At 44.7% G+C, this 21,634-nt stretch overlaps 1 protein-coding gene across 5 annotated transcripts in view; it reads right to left on the bottom strand.

Annotated features, from left to right (window-relative positions):
* The window catches only part of LOC121005859 (myosin light chain kinase, smooth muscle-like), a 67,299-nt gene that overhangs the window by 5,778 nt on the left and 39,887 nt on the right, over nucleotides 1-21,634 (bottom strand). For 4 of the 5 annotated variants that reach the window (XM_040438650.1, XM_040438652.1, XM_040438649.1 and 1 more), the window contains exons 9-16: nucleotides 20,899-21,204; nucleotides 14,605-14,707; nucleotides 13,933-14,136; nucleotides 13,589-13,806; nucleotides 10,634-10,757; nucleotides 10,301-10,453; nucleotides 9,022-9,142; nucleotides 568-652 (exon numbers count right to left, since the gene is read on the bottom strand). In XM_040438650.1, the coding sequence (XP_040294584.1) occupies nucleotides 568-652; nucleotides 9,022-9,142; nucleotides 10,301-10,453; nucleotides 10,634-10,757; nucleotides 13,589-13,806; nucleotides 13,933-14,136; nucleotides 14,605-14,707; nucleotides 20,899-21,204 (1,314 nt within the window). Of the gene's footprint in view, nucleotides 1-350; nucleotides 653-9,021; nucleotides 9,143-10,300; nucleotides 10,454-10,633; nucleotides 10,758-13,588; nucleotides 13,807-13,932; nucleotides 14,137-14,604; nucleotides 14,708-20,898; nucleotides 21,205-21,634 lie in introns of those variants that run through there. The other variant, XM_040438653.1, reaches the window with a different exon arrangement.

Below are 21,634 nucleotides of genomic sequence, written 5' to 3'. Positions count from 1 at the left end.
ACTGCCTTCATTTTGCAGACTGCGCATGTGCCGTTCAGTTTCATCGAGCTCGCTCCCGGCCGTCGCTTCTCGTCTTTAGCGCGAGCGTGATCACTGGCTTCAGGCGCTGGAGAACGCAAGGCAAAACTGAACAGCTCATGCACAGTCTGCAAAATAAAGGCGGTGAGTGAGGGAGCTGGGATTGCACTGTAACAGGCAGCCCGGGGTGAATGCGCGAGAAGAGTGCGGTCCCGGCATCACGGCAAGATGTCCATCACACTGTAGAGAGGAGGGGTAAGGGGGCGGGGCTATCGTGCCTTGAAGCAAGGAGGCAGCTGCCGCCTTGACTTCGAGCCCGACTTGGAGAAGGCGCCAACAGACATTAAAACTGCGATTTTAACAAATATGAGGAGACAGAATGAGGAAAGAAAATCATGATTAGCAACACACTGGGGGATACTTTAAGGTAAAGTGGTTGGTTTAATACATGTTTTCCAGGTGACAGGTTCCCTTTAAATAGTGATATAAAATAGCCAAAAGAGAAAAACAAGGAGACAAGATAGACTTCTGCATGTGATCAAGACTTACCGTTCGTGGTTGGTGAAGAGTTAGAATCTGACCTGTGACTAAGCATTGCCATCCTCTTCAGAGCCAGGACAGCTTTGCCAGTTTTCTGCAATAGAAATTGGGTGACTACAAAGTGTCCTTGTTGAACGTAGTAACATAGTATATAAGGCTGAAAAAAGATATTTGTCCATCCAGTTCGGCCTGTCATCCTGCAAGTTGATCCAGAGGAAGGTAAAAAAAAATAAACTATGAGGTAGAAGCCAATTTTCCTTCCCGACTCCATTCAGGCAATCCGATAACTCTCTGGATCAATGACCCATCTCTAGTAGCTATAGCCTGTAATATTACACTCCAGAAATACATCCAGGCCCCTCTTGAACTCTTTTAGTGAACTCACCATCACCCCCTCCTCAGGCAGAGAGTTCCATAGTCTCACTGCTCTTACCATAAAGAATCCTCATCTATGTTTGTGTACAAACCTTCTTTCCTCCAGACGCGGAGGATGTCCCCTCATCACAGTCACAGTCCTGGGGATAAATAGATGATGGGAGAGATCTCTGTACTGACCCCTGATATATTTATACATAGTAATTAGATCTACCCTCAGTCGTATTTTTTCTAAAGTGAATAACCCTAATTTTGATAATCTTTCAGGGTACTGTAGTTCCCTCATTCCAGTTATTACTTTAGTTGCCCTCCTCTGAACCCTCTCCAGCTCTGCTAGGTCTGCCTTGTTCACAGGAGACCAGAACTGTACACAGTACTCCATGTGTGGTCTGACCAGTGATTTGTAAAGTCGGACCATGTTCTCATAACGGGCATATATGCCCCTTTTGATGCAACCCATTATCTTATTGGCCTTGGCAGCAGCTGCCTGACACTGTTTTTTACAGCTTAGTTTGCTGTTCACTAAAATTCCCAGGTCCTTTTCCATGTCAGTGTTACCCAGTGTTTCACCATTTAGTGTGTACGGGTGACTTGCATTATTCCTTCCCTTGTCAGTGTTAAACCTGATCTGCCACTTCTCTGCCCAAGCCTCCAATCTATCCAGATCCATCTGTAGCAGTATACTGTCCTCTTCCGTGTCAATTACTTTACACAGTTTAGTGTCATCTGCAAAAATTTATATTTTACTTTGCAAGCCTTCTACAAGATCATTAATATATTGAAGAGGATAGGGCCCAGTACTGACCCCTGAGGTACTCCACTAGTGACAGTGACCCAATCTGAGTGTGTACCATTAATAACCACCCTGTTTTCTATTACGGAGACAGTTACGTACACACATACAGACATTTTCTCCCAGTCCGAGCATTCTCATTTTATATACTAACCTTTTATGTGGTACAGTGTCAAATACTTTGGAGAAGTCCAGATATATGACATCCATCACCGCTGTCAAGTCTAGAACTTACCTCCTCATAGAAACTGATTAAATTAGTTTGACATGACCGACCCCTCATGAAGCCATGCTGATATGGCGTTATTTGCTTATTTTCATTGAGGTCCTCCAAGATAGCATCTCTTAGAAAACCTTCAAACAGTTTACCCACGACGGATGTTGAACTTACCGGCCTATAGTTTCCGGGCTCTGTTTTTGGACCCTTTTTGAATATTGGCACCACATTTGCTATGCGGTGCTCCCTGTCAGTATAGAGTCCTTAAATATCATAAATAAGGGTCTGGCTATGACATTACTTAATTCTCTTAGGATACGGGTGGTATGCCATCTGGTCCTGGTGATTTGTCTATTTTAATCTTTTTAAGACGCCGCTGTACTTCTTCCTTGGTCAGACAGGGCACTTTTAATGGGGAATTTACTTTTACATTTCATCTAACAGTTTATTTTCTTCAGAGAATACAGTGGAGAAAAAAAAAAAAAAAAAAAAAAGTAATTGCTTTGCTTTCTCCTCATCGCTCTCTGCAGCTCCCCCCCCCCCCCCCCCCCATCACTCTAAAGAACCGACACCTTCAGAGTTATACTTATTTATATAATTGAACATTTTAGGGTTAGTTTTGCTCTCTTTGGCAATTAATCTCTCGGTCTCTAGTTTGGCTGCTTTTATCTTATTCTATTTTTTTCCTTATAGTTTTTCAGAGCTTCCTCACTACCCTCCTGTTTTAGGGATTTAAATGCTTTCTTTTTGTCATTTGTTTTCTTTACAGTTCTATTTATCCACATTGGTTTCTTCTTGTTCCTTAACCCTTTATTCCCATAAAAAGGTATGTACCTCTCACAATTAGATTTTAGGATGCTTTTAAAAATATGCCATTTTGTGGCTGTATTTTTTATTTTTGAGGACTTTGTCCCAGTTACGGTAGTTAGGCCTATGGCCTCTCTTAGTTGGCTAAATTTAGCTTTTTTGAAGTTTGGCATTTTTGTTCCTCCCTGAAGAAACACTCTTTTGAATGATAATTGGAAGGTATTACTTTCTGGTCACTATTTCCCAGGTGTCCCCCAACCTGCACATCTGTTGTTCTGTCAGGTCTATTGGTTAATACTAAGTCTAGTATGGCCGTCCCTCTAGTCGGGTCCTGAACCAGTTGGGAAAGGTAATTGTCTTTGGTTATTGCCAAGAACCTGTTTCATTTAGGAGATATACAAGTTTCAGTTTCCCAGGCTATATCTGGGTAGTTGAAGTCCCCCATAATAACGACCTCATTATAATTTGCCGCCTCGTCCATTTCGTTTAGTAGTAGATTTTCTGTGGACTCTGGTATATTAAAGTTGTTTATAATAAACTCCTATTAGTAATTTATTATTGTTTTTGCCTCCATGTATTTCTACCCACAGTGACTTCACATGTTCATGTCCCTCACTTATATCTTCTCGGACTGTGGGCTTTAGACAGTACTTTACATAAAGGCAGACCACTCCCCCTCTCCGGTTTTGGCAATCCTTTCTAAACAGACTGTAACCCTGTACATTAACTGCCCAGTCATAACTATCATCCAGCCATGTCTCAGGTTATTCCCACTAAGTCATAGTCCTCCTCACACATCACTAATTCCAGTTACCCAGTTTTATTAGTCAGGCTTCTGGCATTAGTATACATACATTTAAGAAGTTTATGTATATTTTTTACCCTACACCTTTCCTTCTGAACTGTTCTAGTCCCTCCTTCCATTCCTCCCCAGTTCCATTACCTTGCCCCAGGTCTATATCTACACTATCTTCCCCTCCTATAACGTAATTACCCTGCCCCCAGTCCCTAGTTTAAACACTCCAACCTTCTAGCCATCTTCTCCCCCAACACAGCTGCCCCTTCCCCATTGAGGTGCAGCTCATCCCTACGATAGAGCCTGTAGCTGAGAGAGAAGTCGGCCCAGTTCTCCAGGAACCCAAACCCCTCCTTCCTACACTAGTTCTTGAGCCACTTGTTAACCTCCCTAATCTCCCACTGCCTTTCTTGTGTGGCTCATGGTACAGGCAGTATTTTGAAAAATACTCCTACCTTTGAGGTCATATTTAAGGATGCTCCACCTACCTCTAACTTTGTCATTGGTTCAGATATGGACCATGACCGCTGGATCTTCTCAAGCCCCTCCCAGTAATCTGTCAACCCGATCCGCGATGTGTTGAACTCAAGCGCCAGGAAGACTATGCCGATCTTTGTGACAGATCGCCCTATTTATACCCCTAATAATTGAGTCTCCCACTACCAGCACCTGTCCGGCCTGCCCTGCTCTCCTGCTTACTGGAGCCGACATTTCCCTGACTGGCAGACGAAGTGTCTGGCTGCAGCAGTGCTCTCTCTGAACTGACATCCCCCTCATCTGCCAACCTTGCAAACTTGTTGGGGTGTGTCAGATCAGGGCTAGCCTCCCTGGCACTCTTCCCTCTACCCCGCTTTCTAACTTATCTAGCTAGCTACCTCACTTTCCTCAGCCTCCTCACTACCACCCTCCCCCACAGAGTGCTTGCTCAGTGAGCAGCAAACTCTTTTCCAAATTATCAACGCCTCTCAGTGTTGAAACTCGCCTGTTTAGATACTCTATGTGCGATTCCAAACGGCAATTTGCTCACATTTTGAACAAAGATATGCACCCTCAAACGGCTGTTTCAGGACTGCCTACATTAGACAAGATGTGCACTGCACTGTGCTATTCAATAACGGAACAGATACTAAATGGGGATTACATAATGGAACACAAGAGAAAAAAAAAAGAATTTAAGTTCCATGAACCAGAAAACTACGCCCTAAACAGAGTTTATCAATGGTTGGATAACCCTTCATATCGAATCACAAGGACACAATGAGAAAATTACTACAATTCTGCAAGTTCCAGCAGCGACACCTTACATGGACGCCACCATCGGTCTCCTTTTTTAGGACAATGCAAAAGGGAAGGAAACCGACACGGGAGGTCTAAAAGCACCAGAAGAAGGGACAACAAGGAGACAAACAAGATCTCAGGTAAGAAACCTGATCCATTTGTTAATATTTCCTCATATACACTATCCACACCTAAACAACTCTTACAGATGGGATTATCCTTCTGCTCCATACCCCCAGTTCGATACATTTGCACAAGAACAAGAACTTTCAAAGGTTCTACAGAACCTTGTGACTTAAAATTCACTTTGGATTAGAATCATTATAACCAAATGCATAATTCAATCAGAATAGAATTCTCTATTGACAAAATAGGCATATGTTCCCCCAGTAATTTTAATCCCACACGTACATACCATGGAGTGGAAACGGTAATAGACCTCATCGACAAGGACATGAAAAAGACTACTATGGAGTATCAACTGGGCTCATACCAAACACAGCCTTAGTAGGTAGGAACAGGATGCCCTTAAAAACAATAAGGGCATTATAATCAAACCTGCAGACAAGGGCAGGCCATTGTCATTTGTCCATATAGCCTTTATGGTCCATAAGTCCATCATCGATTATCTGATTCTACCACATACTCAAAGATCACTAAAGATCCCTCCCCAACCATCCGCTTGTATCTTACCAGAAACATTTTTTTACATCCTCCCCAAGATCCACAAGTCATTGATAAAACTTTCCAGTCGACTAATTGTATTCAACCGATTCCATCTTGTCACCTCTTTGTCAAAAAAATCTTGACCCCAGATCCTTCCTCTTGGGTACAGGCCAGGGCCTACGTTTTGAAAGAACTATTTTTCCTCCAAGTCTCCTTGAAATATTTGATGCAAATAGTCTCTATACTTCGATACGCCACAACGTAGGACTGGAAGCAGTCCATCTCTCTCATTAACAACTCTTCACTTACATCAGACTCCATTGATTTCTGCCTAGATCTTCTTTCCTTGGTACTTGAAAACGACTTCCTTTTTAGTGAGGATTTTTACATACAGACCTGTGGGACCACTACGGGCTTAAATGTGGCCCCGCATTATGGGATTATGTATATGGCCCAGTTTGAATCAGATTTCATTTACACTAATCCCCTGTTCAGTGCATATGCCAAGTGCTGGCAGAGATACATCAATGATATTTTCTGTATATGGACAGGCCCCATAGAACCTTATTTTTTGACAATATCAATAGCATCAGACCTGAACTATTGTTCACCTTACACTACAATCTTATCACAATTAGTTTTCTAGACACATTGGTTGAAAAGGAGAACTCGTCTTTTTTCCAGATCTTTTCACCAAACTGACAGAAATGGACTCCTGTATTACACAAGTTGCCATTCACGTAATATTAAAATTCACTTCCCAGATCTAAATTTATCCATGTACAACGTATTGTTTCAAACCATCAACCTGACATACTCAACAAAATGTATACTAAATTTAAAAGGTTTGTCACCCCAGTTTTCGCTATTAAACATGCTGACATTATAGATGTGAAAATATCACCAGAATTTAACTCTGCATTATTTATTCAAGTATGCCCCCATTTTCGTGTAATTTTAACTTTTATTATATGCAAATGAGCCTTTAGGAGCAGGGGGGGGCGTTGCACCTGCTCCTAGAGACTCCGTTCGCCCACCTCATTTCCATGCCCTTCTGTCTTGAGTGAAATCTCGTGCCTGCGCCGTCCAGTATTCGGCGCAGGTGCAGTGAGAAAGCAGTCCCTCCTTACAAAAGAACTATCAAGATTCTTAACCATCCGGAACCCAGACAAGTAAACCTAAGGATTCAAATAGAATTGTGTTTATACATACCTACCACCCTATAGTACCAAAACTTCAATAATTAATTTGGAAACACTGGCCCCTCTTATGTAGGTCATACCTTAACACTGATAAAAACTGCACAAATATAAATCGAAAGCAACATGTTCCATTATCCACATATGTGTAAAGCGTTCCCAATTAAAGACTTCCATACGTGTGACTCCAGATTTGTGGTATATCTAATTAAATGTCCCTGTGGACCAATACATACAGGCGAGACCGCCTAACCAATTCGGGACAGGATTGGAAGCCACAAATCCACCATTGGATGCAAAAAGACCTGGCTACTCATGCCGGACCATTTCCAGAAGCCAGGACATAACATTTAACATCTCCGATTTCAAGTCATAGGGCAAGCCCCATGACCACAACGTGGCGGTGGCAACCACAATGAACTACTCAAGAAACTTGTATTTTACTGGATTCATACATTGGGAACCCTATACCCTCAGGTAGTAAATTATGAATATAACGTGATTTAATGTAACCCATTTCCATATTCATCTTCTAATATTTGTTTTTCCCTTCCTTTTGAGACCAGATATACGGCACTTAATCCCGAGATCACAGAAGTATATGGCACCGGGTTGAGATTTTCACTCTTTCCATCTTATCCCTCTCCCTTTTTCCTTCTATCTACTTAAATTTTTCTATTTTCACTCTTTAGTTCCATTTTAAATTTTTATTTTTTTACTTATTTTTCATAGTTTCCATTTTTAAAATTTTTATTTTTTTTCATCTTAAATTTTTTCATCCCCCCCCCCCCATCTTTCTCCCCTAATTTTCTTTTTTCCTATGGTTTCCTTTCAGCCTTATTTTTATCTACTGCCAACTTAAACGAACATTCTCTTTCCTTCTTTTCCCTCTTTTCAAACATATGCCATCTCTTTCCAGTTTCTAAGATGGCCACGATCTTTCCAAATACACATTGCGCATGTGCCGCCTTCCTGTTCGGCTTCACCAGTTACCAAAATGGTGCCCAGCAACTTTTATACTCCAAGTATATGCGCTAATCCTCTATGCTTGGTCTCGACATTGGGACCCCCCTCTCACACATTGTTAGTGCACCCAAGCCGCTTCCACAGCACAGCCATCATTTAGGAACACTCCTCTTTATTTGTCCCGCCCCCTAATACAACTCCACGGGATGTGACATCACATCCACCTATATATACTGCATCACATTGGGACGCCACACACTCCTGCCTACGTGACACAGCCATGGCCGATAGAGAGTATCCCCAAAGTCTTATCTTTTAGTTATCTCAATTTACTATTATTTTGTCACAATATATCCGTTTATTAACGCTGTGAATTGTGTATTGTCCTCCATATCATTTGTTCTCATCAATTTACAGCGATGTACTGAAAAAGGTCTAGCTGTGACCATAACGTCTGAAACTAATTGTCGCCTTCAATCCATCACCAAGAACACCATAATACGGGGTATCGCACCAAGTTCATTCTGTTACAGTTACAGCACTTAGAACTACTGAATTTGCACATTTTCTGAAAAGCCGATTTCTATAATAAATTGCAAACTTTGCATTAAGAACATTTTCCTGAGTGCGAGTGGAATTCCTTTCAAGTCTGTTAATTGGGAAATGTTATGTCCATTTTCCACAGCACCTCTAAAATACTGAGGTGTGCACAAGTCTTATTCTATAGATTTCTAGTTTGTAGAACCACTGAGCTTGTCTTTGCAAGAACATTGCACTAATCCTATTGTGCAGATACCCAGTTACACTCTAAATTATAGAGCTGCCTTTAGAATTCATCTGGTTGTTATTGGAAACTGTCAGCAAGCTTGTTATTGGATATTTCTCTTACAGTGGCTAAGCAGTGGAACAATTCGTTTAAAATAAAAAAAACAGTTTACTGTAAAAGCCCTGGTGTAAGAATAACACAATTAACAAAGCAAGCCCTATTTATTGAGCAACCAAGTCCTTGTAACATTTAATGTCTGCAGAATTGTGAATCCAGCTCTGAATTCTGTATAAGACTTTAAATCTGGATCAGTGCTACTGAAGTAATACAAAATATTCATATACAGTATATTTATATTGATATACACTGATCAAATATGACAATATGTGGTCCCTGTCAAAGTTGCTGAAGATATAAACTGCTTATCATATATTATATGTGCACATGTGCGCCTATGGTGAACTGCAAGCTTCACTGTAGAATAGCCAAGTCCTAACGAACTACATTCACTAGAATACAATTACATGTAAGGCCAATTTTTTGCGTTTCCTGGACCCCCTCCTCTCTTCTGCCGTCCACTGTGGCCTATGTATTACTCACCTGCCATTTTTGCCGGGCCAAAAACTTTTTCATCTTTTCTTTTGATAGGGTCTTTGGGCTGGTAATAGCTTTATCCTTGATCCAGGGGTGACCAATGGCTTGTTTAGCAGTAAGACGAGACCTAGCCAACAGACTCCATGTAAATATTTAGCAAATTGTACTAAAATTTGATATACTACGTTTAATTACAATCTATCATCCACAAGGGCGGTCTTTAGGTTGTACAAGCAACCTATATGGTGGCCCACTGTGGATCACTTGTCACTACTGAAGGGGGAGATACTGGCCCTGATGGCCTAGGCAGCTGAAGCAGGCATCTGTGCTGGAGCCAGCTACATTCCTTAAAGGGATTCTGTCACCAGGTTTTGGCCTATAGAGAGATACGGACATGCGCGGCTAGATCGCCGCTAGCATGTCAGCAATATATCAGTCCTATAGGGCTGTGTGGTTTTAATTCTTTAAAAAAGGATTTTATAGATATGTAAAGGAGTCTTGAATGTGTCCAAGGGGCTGCACTAACCTTACTTGTGCCCAGCCATGCCCAGCCACGCCTGCCTGTGAAGGAGCCCAGCACCGCCTATGTCCTCCGAATCTCCTCCTTTCATCAACGATAGATAGCCAAGATCGCGCATGCGCAGTGCCGGTATAGTGTTCCTTCCCTGTGCTGGCATCAGCCTCAGGGAAAGAACTGCGCATGCGTGATCTCGTGCATCGCGAGATTACGGCTATCTATCGTTGATGAAAGGAGGAGATTCGGAGGACATAGGCGGTGCTGGGCTCCTTCACAGGTGGGCGTGGCTGGACACAAGTAAGGTTAGTGCAGCCCCTTGGACACATTCAAGACTCGTTTACATATTTATAAAATCCTTTTTTAAAGAAAATAAAAGCACACAGCCCTGAAGGACAGGTATATTGTGGACATGCTAGCGGCGGTCTAGACGTGCATGTCCGTATCTCTATAGGCGAAAACCCGGTGACAGAATCCCTTTAAATTTATAGAGTGGGCAGTTTTTTTTAGGCAACCATTTGGCTCTGTTACCGTATCATTGATTGGTACTGCATTGTATTGGTACTGCACAGGACACCATCCAACCCAATAATTACCATACTGTTCACTGAAGCAACTGAACTGAAACTCTCTACAGGGCTATACTATGATGAACTATTGAGAGTCTACATCAGTGCATGTACTTATATTGTTTTTGAACATTTTGACCTTACTGTAGTGACTTCACTCCTGCCTCATATTCCAGATATACTGTATAGCCAAGTTGCTTACTTCATGTTCTTCTGCAGCAGCCGCCGGATGAAGTCTTTAGCCGAGTCAGATAATACAGCATCTGTTTCTTCGTCAAATTCCCAGGTCCCAGAGGTAATGTTCTGCAGTGTCTCTGTGTCATTGTCACCTTGGAAAGGAGAGTCTCCACTCAACCTGCAGTAAAAGGAAAACTTCATATCAAACAAGATCAGATAGATATGTTCTAGACCAGTGGTCTACTTGTAGCTCTCCAGCTGTTCTAAAACCACAACTCTCAGCATTCATGGATACCCACAAGGGAAACTGAATCAGCAATTGTAGAATGGTCTACATGAGATAGACAGAATAACTTACAGGATGTAGCATATAACTCCAAGGCTCCACATGTCAGTGGTAAACCCAACTGGTTCATATGCGATAACTTCAGGTGCCACAAACTCTGCTGTCCCTTGCAACACTTTCGTTGGCACTCCAGGTTCTAAATGCACAAATATAGCATATTCAGAACATCCTGATCCATACAATACACAATTTTATTGCTTAATTGTTTATACGGGTTCTAACACCTTAACATTTTGTGTAAATTGTACAGAAGTACTAGAATTTAATGTAGGTCATTTACCAGCTCATTGAAGATCTTGGGGACTTTGGGGACATTGCAATGCATTTAGTTTTGATCACTAACTCATACAGCAGCCCCCATTAATATGTATGAACCTCAAACGTGGCTTGTACAAAGAGAAAATACATAAATGGCTGGCACATAAACATAAGCTGTATGGGAAGGCTTGGTTATACAATGCTAGTCTTAGATCTTGTCACAGGAGCCAAGTCAGTAATCATTATGCTAATCAAGAAATTTAAAATGAGGGAGTTTGCTAACCCACTAGATAGCTACGCCAAATGTTAGGACTCGTGCACAATACTGCAGCCAGCTGACCCCCAGGGGGAAGAGGAGTAGTTAAGATGGGAGTGGTGGCTGAGGTGATGAGTGGTCCTCACGGTGGCTGTTCCTACTCCAACTATCCTTCAAGCCTCGAGCGACTTAACCTTTCTTCCCCTCTGGGCACACCCTGGATTGGTGGGGTCAGCTGCCTGGTGGTGAATGGGGTTCACCTGATCTCAGAATGAGCAGAGGGGTGAAAGGCAGTAGAACTGGAGGAGGAGGATGATGATAATGATAGGGTATAGAGACCACAGACAAGACCAGGCCAGAGTTTATATAGAAGGTGGCAATGATGGTAGTAATCCTCCAGGAGCCTCTGTCTCCCTAGAAAAAAAAAACTGCAATCTTTCCAAAATGTATCTGCAATGCCCAGTCTGCAGTATAGGTTGGATGGCCAGTCTGTCTCAAAGTGTGGCGGGCAACAGAAGCAGTAAACCCAGACCACAGGCAGTAAAGTCCAATACCATAAGAGTATGTTACCTTTAGGCTACATGCACACGAACGTTCTTTGTTTCAGTGTCAGTTCCGTTTTTTGCGGATAGGATGCGGACCCATTCATTTCAATGGGTCCGCAAAAAACGCAGACAGCACACCGTGTGTTGTCCACATTAGTATGTCTGTTGCATTGTTCCGCAAAAAAATAGTGCAGGTCCTATTTTTTTCTAGCTTGCAGAGAAGGATAGGCATTATTACAATGGATCCGCGAAAAAAAAACCAAAAATAAACAAAACACATAGATGCCATACGGAACGTCATCCTTTTTTTGCGGACCGCAAAACACAGACAGTCGTGTGCATGTAGCCTTACCTACACAGTCCAAGCTCAGCCTGCATGGTCCTCAACCGTTTGCCAAATTACAATGCTTCTATCTCTCAGAGGCAGTTCTCAGCAAAATTGCTTTTTCTGGCAGCTTTCACTCTCAGGAATGGTATTTTCCTAGAGAATAGTTCTTTCAGGGCCTTTTTGGCAGAGCACACCAAAACAGGTCTTTTCTCTGATTTGGCTTTCTAGGAAATCCCTATGGCTAGCCAGCGCAAAATGGGACCAGCCCATAACTGCAAGTGTAAGGGCTGTTTCACACGAGCGGATGCCGTGCGTGGCATCCGTTCCGTGAAAGAGTGCCAAGACCCGATGCAGACTGCAGAGGCATGGAGCATTAACATGACTGATAATGCTCCGTGCCTCTCTGTGATCTCTTGATTGTGATTTCGTAGTAAAGAGATCACAGAGAGGCACGGAGCATTATCAGTCATGTTAATGCTCCGTGCCTCTGCAGTCTGCATCGGGTCTTGGCACTCTTTCACGGAGCGGATGCCACGCACTGCATCCGCTCGTGTGAAACAGCCCTAAGGCCGAATGCACACGGCCGTGTTCCGTGGCAGAGAGCGGTCCGTGGTATGACGGGCTGGATTCCTGTTCAGAGCAGGAGCGCACGGCGTCATTGGTTGCTATGACGCAGTGCGCTTCATGCCGCCGCTGCACTACAGTAATACACTATACGAGTGTATTACTGTAGTGCAGCGGCAGCATGAAGCAAACGGCGTCATAGCAACCAATGACGCCGTGCACCCCTGCTCTGAACACGGCCGGGTGCATTCCGCCTAAGGCGGTCAGATTTACTTTTTCCTATATCTATATATCCTCTTTAGGTCACAGTGTGTAGATCATGTTCATGTATACTTATTGCTGCACTAGGGGGAATACGAATTCCTTCTGTTATGGACATGACACTGTATTTTCAGACAGCCACCACTAGGAGGAGTTCAGTTTAGTCAATGATAAATGTGTAAAATCCTATGCACAGTGATCCCCCTAGTTGTGAAACAGTGATTTAGAGCTCTATGGAGGAGATGTGTTAATGTATTTATGTCAGTTGTCTGGTGTAAATGCATTGAGATATATGATGTTTAGCATGAGTGCCATATTTTTGAAGTACCTATTCCGACATAGGAGTTAGATAAAGTTGTTGAGGTGGAGAGTGATTTTTTTTATTTAATTATAATTTCTTACACTTAATTGAACAAAAAATTGTAAAGTAGTGAAATCATTCCACATTACCTGGGATTATTTGATACACGTGTACTGGAAAACAGGTGGGCAGGGAGCCCATATTAAAGTTTTGCTGTTGGGCCCTACGGGACCTTTGTATGCCCCCTGCTCCCTGTATTCTTTGTATACTCATTAGATATGCCACTTGTACATTATCAGAAGTAATTTACGATGGCTTCCTCTATTGTTCTATATGTATCTGTCATGGCCGAAATACACAGCTTTCATACTACAGTTAGTGTATATTTTGCACCTATCCATTACCTGAATTTGTGAGTTATACACTGTAGGTTTAAACAAGGTCCATCGCTCACCTAGTTTCCTGGCCAGACCAAAGTCAATGATTTTGACTTTTGTGTTTATTTTGCTGACGCAGACAATGTTCTCAGGTTTAAGGTCCAGATGGACAATGCTCTGTTGGTGCATGTATCCCACCCCACTAAGAATCTGTGACATGTATTCAATACTTGTTATCTCCGTGTGCTCAAAATCATCCGCTACAATCCTCTCAAACAACTCGCCACCTGCAATACTGAGAGACAGAGTAAAAAGTTTAGAAGGACACAGGGGGAATATATAGGACAAGAATAGATTGCAGTAGAAGTCACTGAGTAAAGAAGATGGAGATCCTCGTGAGGAGCAAGGGGGCAGAACTTACTACTCAAGCACCAGGATCACCGATCCAGGTTCCTGGAAAGCCGCTACACAATGCACCAGACGGGGGTGATGTAGTTTGTTCATCAACTCAACTTCTGCTCGAGCGTTTGCTATGTCTTTCTGTAAACGTGCCTTAGAGAACTTCCCTGCCCGGATGTTTCCACTGGCTTTTTCCTGTAGCTTGTAGACTTGGCCAAATTTCCCCCTGAAAGAAATAAGAAGCATACGAAAGTCTAATGCAGTATTGTAGCAGAATTACACACACAATATGCTATATACCTAAAGGGCATTTTATAACTGTCTAACCTAAAGCCACTAGATGGCGGAAGACTACTGTCTTCATTTTGCTAACCCAGTCACTGGTCACACTATGTGCTTCATTATTACAACAATCAAACATCTCTACACGTTACAGTTGGCTCGTTAGGAGTTAAACATTGAAGATCCTGGGCTCCCATTTAAAATCTGCAGTGCTCATCAGGTCATTTTTAACACTGGTGTCTTCTTATGTGGAGGAGAGGCTTTTGGGTTCTTGGGCTCACTCAAGCACCAAGGCTTGGTTGGGACTGCAACTTTTGCATCCTGCCCAAAACAGTTACAATCCCTTTATAAGAATTGCTATGGATATCCATATAATCACCAATGACAAAGGGTTCTCCCAGTCTCCACTTACATTCCTAGCTTTTCCAATTTAACATAAAGGTCATCCACTCGATCAGTGGTGTTCATGAAGACTTCTCTGTATTCAACTGGTTCCTCATACTCAGGGTCTTCATCTGTTAAGAAATATGGCATGGAGATAGTTATCAATGCTGCTCTAAGGGCGCACTTACATATGGCAGACTGGTTACAAAAATTTACACAAGTGTCCTGTTCATCCAGACAGAGCTTGCAGAAATGTATGACTATGTTGGAGAACAAAAACAAACAAACAGTCATATATATGGAATAGACTCCTTTGCAGAAATTGCCCTTAAAACGAGTAGACATTATGTATATAGATGACCGAATCGAAGTTGACAAAGCGGAATTCGATCCGAATTTCAGGAAAAATTCAATTTGCACCGAATCCAAATTTCCTCATGCTTCGTGGTAACGAATCGCATTTTTTCCTAAAATGGCTGCTGCACGCGTTAGGACATTGAGCACTGGGAACGAGGGATTATCCACAATGCCATGCATGCAGCCAATCAACAGCTAGCCAGCCCTGTGATCTCACAGCCCTATAAATACGGTAGCCTCAGCCATCCTGGATTCAGCCATTTTCCAGTGTACTTAGTGCGGGGGGGGGGGGGGGGGGGGGGGAGACGTCAGCAGGCGCTAGGGACAGTGCTAGAAAAGACTTTAAAACTTATTTTGCTGTATATAAGTTCAGGGAAAGGATAGGGAGGAATCATTCCACAATATTGAAGCAGATCCAAAATTGCCATTATACAGCTCTGTAATTCCAGCAAACCGTTCTGGTTAATGGGGGTGCAAGTGCTGTTTGATACAGCCCTTAACAGGGTTTGTTACAAGGAAATACTTCTACGTCTTATTTGCCCTTGTGCGGTGCAGTTATATGTCCTAAAGCATTTTGGGCTTTTAGTAGTGGGAAAAAAGGGCTTATTAGCTGTTGTGGTGGTGAAGTGAGAAAATTACAGCCTTTTTTGGCATGTACTAGTGGCAAAAATATACCGTATTTTTCGCCCCATAAGACGCACCCCCACCCCCCCAAAAAAGTGGGGGAAAATGCCCCTGCGTCTTATGGGGCGAATGCTACCATTTTGCATCGCAGACTGCGATGTATCAGCTGGAGGGGGGAGGGAGGAGGGGTCGGTGCGGTCACTGTAATCCGGCCCCACCGCTCACTCAGAGCAGGGCGGGTGGCCGGGACTCACTGATGTCACGTGCCTGCGCCACCTACTTTATTCATAAAGTAGGCGGCGCAGGCACGTCAAGTAACATCAGTGAGTTCCGGCCGGCCGGCCGCCCGCCCGCCCTGCCTGCTACAGGACATTTAGTAAGTAGTACAGATGGGGCTGGGGATCGGAACTTCAATTAAGGTTATTAATATAAAAAGGTTTAATCAATAAAAGCAGTGAGTGAGCGGCGGGGCCGGAGTACAGTGACCGCACCGGCCCTGCATTTGCATGCCACCGCCCCCTCCTCCCTCCCAGAGGTTTAGGTCAGGTATATTAGGGCATCTTTGGATGCCACTATTATGGGGTGGGGGATATGTGGATGGCACTGTTATGGGGTGGGGGATCTGTGGGTGACACATATATAGCAGTGCCACCCACAGATCCCCCCCCCCCCATAACAGTGCCACCCACAGATATCCCCCCCATAACAGTGCCATTCACAGATTCCCCCCCATAACAGTGCCATTCACAGATCCCACCCATAACAGTGCCATTCACAGATCCCACCCATAGTAGTGTCATGCGCAGACCACCATTAGTTCAAAACACACCAAAAGCACACCTTTTGGTTAAAAATATTTTTCCTTTTTTCCCCTCCTCAAAAACCTAGGTGCCTCTTATGGGCCGGCGAAAAATACGGTATATATTATTTGCTGTTCAGCGGTGTAGTTATATGTGCTAAAGCCCTTTTTGTCATGTATTAGTGGCACAAAAAAAAAGTATTTGCCGATGTGTGGTGAAGTGAGAAAACAGACTTTTTGGGGGTGTTTTAATTACCTTTTTTTTTATTTATTTGATCTAACACTATGTCAGGTAGAGAAGTGCCAGGCCCTGCACAGGGGAGTGGCAGAGTCCTAAATGTTTCTGGCGCAGGCAGAGGTCGCAGCAGAGTAAGGGGGCGTGGCAGCAGGAGTCGCAGAGAGAGGCCTGAGCACCCGGTGTCATCTAGTGGCCATGTCTTGACCAGCAACCCAGTGGTTCTTGAATGGTTGACTCGGTCACCCACTTCGTCCCAAGTGACATCAGACACCCCCAGCCAAGAGTTGGAGGGTTCATCAGACACAGCCCTTAGTTGGCATGGCCCGGGAGCAGGCCCTGTGCCCTCACCTGTCCTTAACCTGCCTCTGTCCCTTTCTGTTCCCTCAGCCAGAGAAGTATTATATGCTATGGGCTCAGCTCCACTATACAGCGAGGACAAGCTACTAGAGGACATTCAGCAGCTACTGGCCAGCCAAGATGTGGAGGAGACATCTTCCACTTACTCCGGTAGGCGAGCAAGTAGTGATGAGGAGAGTGGCGTGGGAGCTGGTGTTGTGAGCGGTCAGGCTCCTGACCCAGAGACCGTTGAGGAGGACATCAGTGACGTGCAGACAGTACTCGATGATGATGTAGCTGATCGCACTTGGGAGCCGGGTAAATTAGGGGCTTCATCATCATCATCATCATCATCATCAGGAGAAGAGGGTGGCAGCTTGCCCGTGAGGCAGTGGTGGAGCAAGCAAGTCGCTAACGTGGCCGGGCGTCAGCAGTAGGAGGTCAGGAGCCACCGTGGCTCCGATGTGGTGGTCCAGCCTGCCACAGCAACCGCTGCATCACCCAGTGGCACGCACCAGATGTCAGGCAGTCCAGGCTACACCACCTTAGCCGAAGGGAGCTGTCTGTCCTTCCCATCATCTGCTGGTCCTGATGCTCCTGCTCCTCCTCATCAGTCATTCCGTCAGCAATAAATCACCAAAGCGATTGCCAAAAGGCAACAGTATGCATGCACTCATCCAACAGCGCAGGGCCTGAACGTGCTCCTGGCCAAGTTGCTGGTGCTGCAGTCCCTCCCTTTCCAAGTGGTGGACTCTGCGCCTTTCAGAGAACTGATGGCTTGTGCAGAGCAGATGTGGAGAGTCCCAAGCCGTCATTTGCCAAAAAGGCAGTACCAGCCATGCACACGTATGTAAAACAGAAGGTGGGCCAGTCCTTGAGCCGGTCTGTGTCAGCTAAAGTGCACGGCAGCGCGGACATATGGAGCAGTAACTATGGTCAGGGACATACATGTCCTTTACGGCCCACTGGGTGAATGTGGTTCCTGCACAGCCACACCAGCAACTTGGCCAGGTGACGCCGCTTCCGCCTCCATGTTCTCACACCGTTGGTCGTGAGACAATGTCTGCCTCTGCCTCCTCATCCTTCCGCGTGTCCTCAGCCTCCACTTCAGGGACAATTCAGTGCCCCTCCAGCATACCACATGTGCAGGGCATGGCGGTGTCACGCTGTTCTGCCCCTAGTTTGCCTGGCCAAACAGAGTCACACAGGGGCAGAACCGCTCAGTGTCCTTTATCAAGAAATCGAATCCTGGCTTTCTCCGTGAAAAGTCAAAATCGGAACATGGTGTCGACGCTGCGTCAAGGAGGGGTGAGCCATGCGCCCTGCATGGCACCTGTGTTAAGGAACCGCTTGAAAACCAGATTGAAGTCTTCCACCCATCTGCAAGACATCCTAAAAACAGCCAGGAAACTTTGCATTCACTTAAGCCACTCGTACACCGCAAACCACACCATCCTTGAGCTGCAGAACGGCATCCCCCAACATAGGCCGATATGTGACGTTTCCACCCTCTATATGTTGGACCGACTATACGAACAGAGAAAGGCCATAAACGATGTCTTGATGATTCAAGCGGACAGGAGTACTCCCCTGTGTAACTTCGATGTCAACCAGTGGCAGCTCATCAGTGAAACCTGCCGTTTTCTCAGGCCCTTTGAGGAAGCCACGTTATTTGTCAGTCGCCAGGACTACGGGATGAACAACCCTACTCCACTGCTTCATGTCCTGGCACAGATGCTGGTAAATCTGGCTGGTCAGGGGACTGGAGACGTGGCGCCTAGATCTCACGGCCGCATGAGCCCTGTGGGGGCTGAACTGGAGCAGGAGGAGGAAGAAATGTGTGTTTTTTCTACACAGGTGACAGGAGCAGCTACAGGCAATGAGGAAGACGAGGCAGAGGACCCAGACACACTGTGGCAGTATGCAGTGGAGATGAAGGCAGGGAGTCCCTCCGAGTCACCTGCACAAATGGCCCGATGCATACTCGCTTGCTTGCGTAGTGACATCCGAATTGCCACCATTTGGCAGAGGGATGACTTCTGGCTCTCCAACTTGTTGGACCCTCGCTACTTTACACCTGCCAAGAGGGATGACAAGCTGATCTACTGTAGAGACATTCTATGTAGTCAGTTTGCCGCTGCCTATCTGCGCCATCGTCCATCCTCTCGCAGGTCTGACCAAGGGGACCCTCTGCGCTAACATTCGTCTGGTGTGTGTGTGTGTGTGTGTGTGTGTGTGTGTGTGTGTGGTGGTCAGGGGGGGGGGGGGGGGAGTAGGAGCAGATCCAGCTCCATCAGCAGCAACTTGAGTCTAGAGTCGCTGATGAGCAGCTTTCTTCACCCGCCTAGTGAAGAAACTACTGACCAGCAGTAGCAAGACCTGAACCAGCAGGTGGTGGCATACTTTGACAGCACCCTGCCACCCCACATTGAAGATCCGCTGGACTACTAGGCAGCCAAACTGGATTTGTGGCTGCAACTGGCAGAGTTTGCCCTGGAAAAGCTGTCCTGCCAGTAGAGTGGCATCAGAGCGGGTGTTTAGTGCGGCGGGGGCCATAGTTACCCCAAAAAGAACTCACCTGTCCACCCAAAATGTGGAGAGACTGACTTGTCAAGATGAATCAGGCATTGTTGGGTGGAAATCCTGGCTGATCCACGCCTGATTCATCAGACTAGATCATCCATGGTGCCACACCAACACTGACAAAAGAGACTGGTTTCTTCTGGCTACCTGCCTCAGCTACTATTCTGATGCTGCCATCCACCTGATGCCAAGTGGGCCTTCTTTCACTCACCATCTTCAGATGGTACTGGTACTGGTATTGCCACCCACCTCCCCACTCAGTCATTAGGTCACTCTGTGGTCTCCTGATGCTGCTGCTGCCACTTCCACACTGTCATTGTGCCACTCTGTGGTCTCCTGATGCTGTTGCCACCTCCACACTCCTGTTTTTTTGGGCATTAGCAATACTGATGGATTACTGACCAAATGCTGACCGAGTGAAGGCGGATGCTCCACAGACAGGATCCATTTTCTGGGGGTTATTGTTCTGATGGATCAGAGGAAGGGCAAAATAATCAGCGACGTCAACACAAACTTACTGCTGACACCTTCTCCACTCTACTTGTATAAGCATTTAATAGAAAAGGTTCTGTAGACATCTATGTGGAATCAGCTGCCGGCGGTGTAAAAGAAGTGCGCTTCTTCTTGATGCTAACATTGACCTGGAAGGCCGAGTTCACACTTGGGTTACCTGGTCAGTTTTGGCTCCATAACTGCCCAAATAAGTGAAGTGTGCAGTGATTCTAAGAGCAACGCCTGTTATCTGCGTGTCATACTGACTCACAGTATTGTTTCCCTACCACAGCAGACTCCCTATGCGTGAAACTGCAAGGCACAGTGTTCTACACCACTATAAAGGCTCTCTGCAGCCAGGAAATAGCCATTTTGTATGCGATTCGCCAAGAATAAATTTCGGGTCGAACCAAATTTTTTCAAAAAAATTCGGCGAACCAGCAGAATCTGATTTTTTTAAAATTTGTCATCTCTAATTATGTACATTACAAACTTCTAAACTACAAAGATTTTAATTCCAAATCACAAGCCAGTGGCCGCACCGTTCCTACCTAATATGTTCCCAAAATAGGCAGATATGACCCTTACATTTGCACAAACCACTTCTGCTGTCCAGTTCCAATACATGGACAAAGTTTTGACCTGATATGCTAAAGTGAGTGAGGCCAAGTTGCAATACCAGACAAAGCCCATGGGAATAAGGGGGTACTGTATCTACAGATATAGCCATGTTTTTCTAAACTTATACAACCTCTAAAGTAGTAACTCAAGTTCTTTCTTTAGCTTGTCACTAAAACAGTTCCCCTCAGACATTGCTGTTTAGTAAGTGGTTGGTAGTTAATTATGACCCTGAACACTTCATTATGGGAGAGTAATCTGTGTCATTAGCTCACCTCCAGCCGAATCCATGGTAACAATGTGAGACTCCTCTCCGGCTTCACTTACTCCATACACATTGGCAGCTCTCACTTGAAACTGATATTGTTCTCCTGGCACCAGTCCTTCCTTCACATGGTAAGAAGTGCTAGTACAGGTGTCTGTCAGTAACCTCCAATGATCTTGCCCAACCTTCTTTACTTCTATACTGTATCTCAGAACAGCACTACCACCATCATAACATGGTCCTGACCAGGAGAGGGTGAGAGAGGATTGCTGCAAGGCTGATATAAGGGGCTTCCCTGAAGGTGGAGATGGGCGATCTGCATGAAAAGAAAGAATTTTAACTCAGTTAACTGAAGCAAGAAACATTTAGATGTCAGACAGGTCACAAAAGTTAGTCAGGTAGAGGTATGATGTTTAGGACGTCCACTGCTGCTGAGAATGAGGGTCCCAAATCCCAGTTCTTAGAGAGATATGGATGGGAGTCTTGAATTTAGTCAAATATGCTCACTGCTATTTCCATCACTCCTAACCGCCTTTATTGGAAGCTTTGAGACCATTTGATGCACGCTCCTGAGATTTAGGGGAGCAATGTCTTCTACAAGTCCCAAGTGGCCAGATATTTACTAAATTTGAATACCTGTCAAGCTGAGTCCATATTTAGAATGGGTACATGATTAGTTTGGGTCTTTGAGAATAAAGCCACTTTCACACAGTCCGTGTTTGATGAAGGATTTCCTTCAGCAATTG

The sequence above is a fragment of the Bufo bufo genome, chromosome 6 (genome assembly GCF_905171765.1).
Source record: "Bufo bufo chromosome 6, aBufBuf1.1, whole genome shotgun sequence".
Classification (NCBI taxonomy): Eukaryota; Metazoa; Chordata; class Amphibia; order Anura; family Bufonidae; genus Bufo; species Bufo bufo.
Note: the sequence above shows the minus strand (reverse complement) of the source record. Positions and strands in the feature narration are given on the sequence as shown.